The sequence below is a fragment of the Puccinia triticina genome, chromosome 18A (genome assembly GCF_026914185.1).
Source record: "Puccinia triticina chromosome 18A, complete sequence".
Lineage (NCBI taxonomy): Eukaryota > Fungi > Basidiomycota > Pucciniomycetes > Pucciniales > Pucciniaceae > Puccinia > Puccinia triticina.
The window spans coordinates 3,247,389-3,251,617 of record NC_070575.1 but is presented as its reverse complement, the minus strand read 5'-3'; the positions used below and the strand labels follow the sequence as shown (position 1 = coordinate 3,251,617).

General features: G+C 52.7%; 1 protein-coding gene across 1 annotated transcript; it reads right to left on the bottom strand.

The window, feature by feature from the left end:
- Positions 1–672: 672 nt before the first annotated feature.
- On the bottom strand, positions 673–3,575 carry PtA15_18A350 (uncharacterized protein; the record flags this gene model as incomplete). Its single annotated transcript, XM_053164880.1, has 8 exons — positions 673–675; positions 743–887; positions 956–1,050; positions 1,108–1,707; positions 3,005–3,130; positions 3,206–3,216; positions 3,296–3,332; positions 3,426–3,575. The coding sequence occupies 8 exons, from the start codon at positions 3,573–3,575 to the stop codon at positions 673–675; spliced, it is 1,167 nt and encodes a 388-aa protein (XP_053028845.1).
- Between the last annotated feature and the right edge of the window lie 654 nt (positions 3,576–4,229).

Here is a 4,229-nt window from a genome sequence, read left to right as displayed (position 1 = left end):
TAGGCAAGATCATCACTTGCAATCTTTGATTATGGTGTGTGTCACAGTTTACATAAAATAATGAAGCCAATTTTGGCTGGGAGAGGTCAGCGTGCATCAAACTTATAGTGGCATCTCCCAGCCAAAATTGCAGTTTATGACTTTATGTAAAAAAATCTTATGCAATTTTGGACACCATGGATGGACAAGTGCAACATCCATTGACTGCTCTTTAGGCAACTAACCTTGATTTTCTTGTTGCTAAGATGCCACCACAACATGCAAATGTCACATGGCCATTCCTGCATGAACACAGGAATCCAAAAAAAATGGCTCAAACACCTGTGCTGAGCAATTTACCCATGAGAATGCAATGCCCCGGGGTTTGGGGCATGCCAGAGCGCCATCCCAAGCCTTGAATCCCGGGGGCGGGGGCATGGGTTTGGGTTACAGCCTTAGCACTGATAGCGCGCACGTCCCTCCTGCCAAGGGCTGTTGGAGGCTTGCTTCACCCGGCAGCACAGGAGATTTGCCAAGTTCGGAGAGCGTTCCTCTGACACCCGGGGCTGGCCAAGTTCTGGGCACCACGGATGCCACACTTGTTGGTTGGTACAACGCGTCCCCGAGCGGGGAGCATGCAGAGGGGTGGATGAATTTACAAAAGAGAAGGATTTGACAGACGAGGTGATATGATTACTACAAAAGAGATCAGAGAAGAGATTAGTGTGAGGGATGGGGAGGTCAAGGTGGAGGGCGGGGGTACCTTGGCATAGCGATTGCTCTTGAGCTTGGCGCGCCGGTCAAGCAGTTCCTTGGCCAGCCAGCCCTCCTTCCTGGCCTTCTTGAGCCCGGCCTTGCCTTTGGCCGGGGGCTGCAATTGGCCGGCGCCTCTGGCCTGATACTGGCGACTGTTAAGGGTGTATGGATGGATGAGTGTGGATGTAGAAGAGGAAGACGAGGGGCTAGTGTTGCGTACATGTTGTTGGCTTCGAGGTCGTGGAAGGAATGTCCGGGCTTGAGGATGGTGAGTCCAGCGTTGGCGGTCTTGGTGGAGAGCAGCCCCTTCTTGGCCTACTCGTCGGCGAGCCGCTTGCGGGCTTTGAGCAGCTCGGCGGCCTGCATGCGGACGAGGAGGTGGGCGGCGGGCTTGGCGGGGGAGTTGGAGTCGGCGTGGATGACGAGCTTGCCGGAGGCGAGTTCCTCGACGGAGAGGAACTTGTTGTAGAGACAGGACTTGAGTTTGAACCTGCCGTCGGCGTCAGGATGGTCGTTGTTGGGGGATGTGGGGACGGGCTCAAAGGCCCACTCCTCCTGGGCGCTGCGGGCCTCCTGCTTGGCGGAGACGGCGCCGAGCTGGTTGGCGGCGAGGTAGCGGGCGGTGGTGGTGTGGAGGGTGAGCTTGTGGGTGCTGTCGAGGATGCGGGTGGCAAAAAGGACGTGGTTGACGTTGGCGGGCTCGAGGCTCTGGAGGGCGGCTGGGTCAAGCGGGGCGGGGACGAGGGCGGCAATGGGGGAGAGGGGCAAGGGCTGGATGGCCAGCGCACTTGGCCGGCTCTCCTCCGCCCGCCTGGTCGCCGGCCGGATGCAGATGATGTAGAGCGGGCCCTGGATGTGCGCCTGGCTGGGCGGGTTCAGCCAGCCCTTGGTGGGCTCGGGGTGCTCGCCAGGCTCGTGCTGGTCTCTGCGTCGCTCCCTGTGTTTCTTCTTCTCCTTCTTGTCACCCTTGAACTGGTGGAAGCCGTCAGCTGGTGGTTTGATTGAGTGGGGATGTGATAGTTAGTTTACCATCAGTTTCAATGAAGACATTCCATGGAAGTTGGTGTGTTGTTGTTGTATTGCCCACACAACACATGTAATTAGCTGATGGCCATTTGGAATAGTACACAAACACAAGCAACCAAAAAACCAAAAAAAAAACTCACTCAAGGGCTGTTTTTGCGCCCTCACCCCCTCTTTCAAAAAACCCCACCATGCCCCAGGGTTTGGGGCATTCCAGAAGGCCATCCGGAGCCCTGAACCCTGGGGTTCAGGGTTGGGGCATGGATTCGGGTCACAGCCTTAATCGCTCTCCCTCAGCACCACCATCTTCTGCAACAGTCAACCAATTGTCTGGAGTGACGGCAATCAACAAATCAAAAGAAGATGATGAACAGGGGTCTTGCAAGCCGCGGGTTTGGTCAATCAAGACGTACTCAGCCTGGATAAGGTTCTTGGGCTGTGGGAGGTCCATGTACTTGGCCAGATGGCCAGGTGCGGATGTGGTAGGTCAGACAGACATCATTTGGCTGGGTGGGTTGTAGGTGGTGGTTTTCAGGTGTTGGGTTGGGTGGATCATGGCCGTCCATTGTTGGTTGACCTTTTGAGCTACTGGGTCTGAATTGTGAGCTGCCAATATAATTGAGGTGTGATAATTGTAATTACAGGTGAGTCTTTGTATTGGTTTGCCAAACACCACCAGTATTTCATTGATATAATTGTGAAATATTTGTAAAACTAGGGGCCAAGGCGGCTTCGCTGCTGCAGGGGGGCAAGGTTTATTTATGGCATAAATCAATATTTACCCTCTTCAAACTTAAGAGATTCATTTCTTTTTCAGAAAATCCTGCAAAAATACAGTAGTTGCAAGGTCTAGGATTGTATCTGTTTGCATAGCAGTTTCTTGAAACAAATTATTTTCTGACAAATACTTTGTTTCTTGAGCATGTGTGTCAAAATGATTCCTTGTGATAGAAAGTTCAAACTACATATTTCAATTGTTGCAAAAGTTCTGCAGACATTGAAAGCTTGAAATTGAAGTAACTCTACCTCACTAAAGGGTGGTAAAGTATTGGGCACATTTCATCAAGCAGTGTAGGGTTCCTGTTTGAAGGTGTCCACCTCCAATCACAGAGGAAAGCGGGGGTTGAGGGTTGTTATGGAGCATGGAAGTGGGGCCAAGAGGAACAGGATGTTTTTGGAGGGAGGCGGACGCTGGTGTAGAGGGAGGCCTACTGGCTGCACTTGAAGGACATCTTCAATTACTTACCCCTTCATTATCATCAGCATTGGAAGAAAATTTGACAGAGAGATCAGTCGCAAGACCGGCGGACGAGCCGAGGCAGCGGGAGATGAGAGCGGGGAGACTGACAGTGAGGAACTTGTTATTCTGGGCCTACGTCAGTTGGTCCCCGTTAGCCGCCTTGCCCACGTACCAGTCCAACGATTTGGATCACAAACTGGAACACACCTGGCAGGTCACTGTTTGTGATTGATGGCAAAAAAATGAGGGACCAATGTGCAGCACAGCAGAGAGAGATATGGTTTCAGGGGGGGTTACTTCCGCCACCCTGGTTGGCATGCGAACCCGCCTCTTCCTGCGCCAGCAAGCCAAGCAGGAATTAGTCCTTGAGGAGATCCGGGATTGTCGGGTTTCTATCCTCTTTGTAGCGCATATGGGCTTTCGCGACGGGGACGGCGGCGTGGTTGAGGGGCACCTTTTTGCCATTGTTGGTGAGCACAAGGGGGCGGAGAGGTCCGGGTAGGGGATGGTGTGGACCTTGAGGAAGGTGTCGAGCTTGGCGAAGGGTGTGTGCACGGACACCATCTGGTAGAGGCATCCCAGCGCCCACACGTCCGTATTGGATGTTCGCCGTATCCGCCGGCACTACCTTCACGATCCCGAAATAAATGGGGTTTGCCGAGCCTTGCACCAGCACCAAGGTTGCTGTATTTGATCCTCATGTGGTACCTCGCGTCCACCGCTTCAAGAGACTGCCAAATAAAAACCCCAGCCTGCAGAGTCAGTACTTGTGTTGGCAAGAAACAAAGCGAGGTGATAATCACCTGTTCCTATCTGTGCTTGATGAACTGGAAACTGATTGGATTCCCATCTGGAAATTGAGCAGCTGATTAAGATCAGTACCCCGAGCTCCATGACAAGCCAGACCTTCCTACGGGTGTGATGATTCAAGGAAATAGATGGAGTTGCAGAAACAGTGCCGATCTTTTTGAAACGGAACACTGAGTGTGAGTAGCCTTGACCAAAGGGGGGAACGACGCAAGTGGAAAAAAGGCGATAGTTAGTATGTTGTAACCGCCGCAGCGGAGATGCTTCCGAATTGGGGACAAGGTGTCAGCACCACAGGGAGGTAGAAAAATTTGTACCAAAGGCCAGTTTGCTCCTGGGCGGGTCTCGTTGGCTTGATGTGTTGCAGGCAATCAAAGAGGTTCCTGACGGAAACCACAAGCTCAGAAAATGATATTGATGAGGG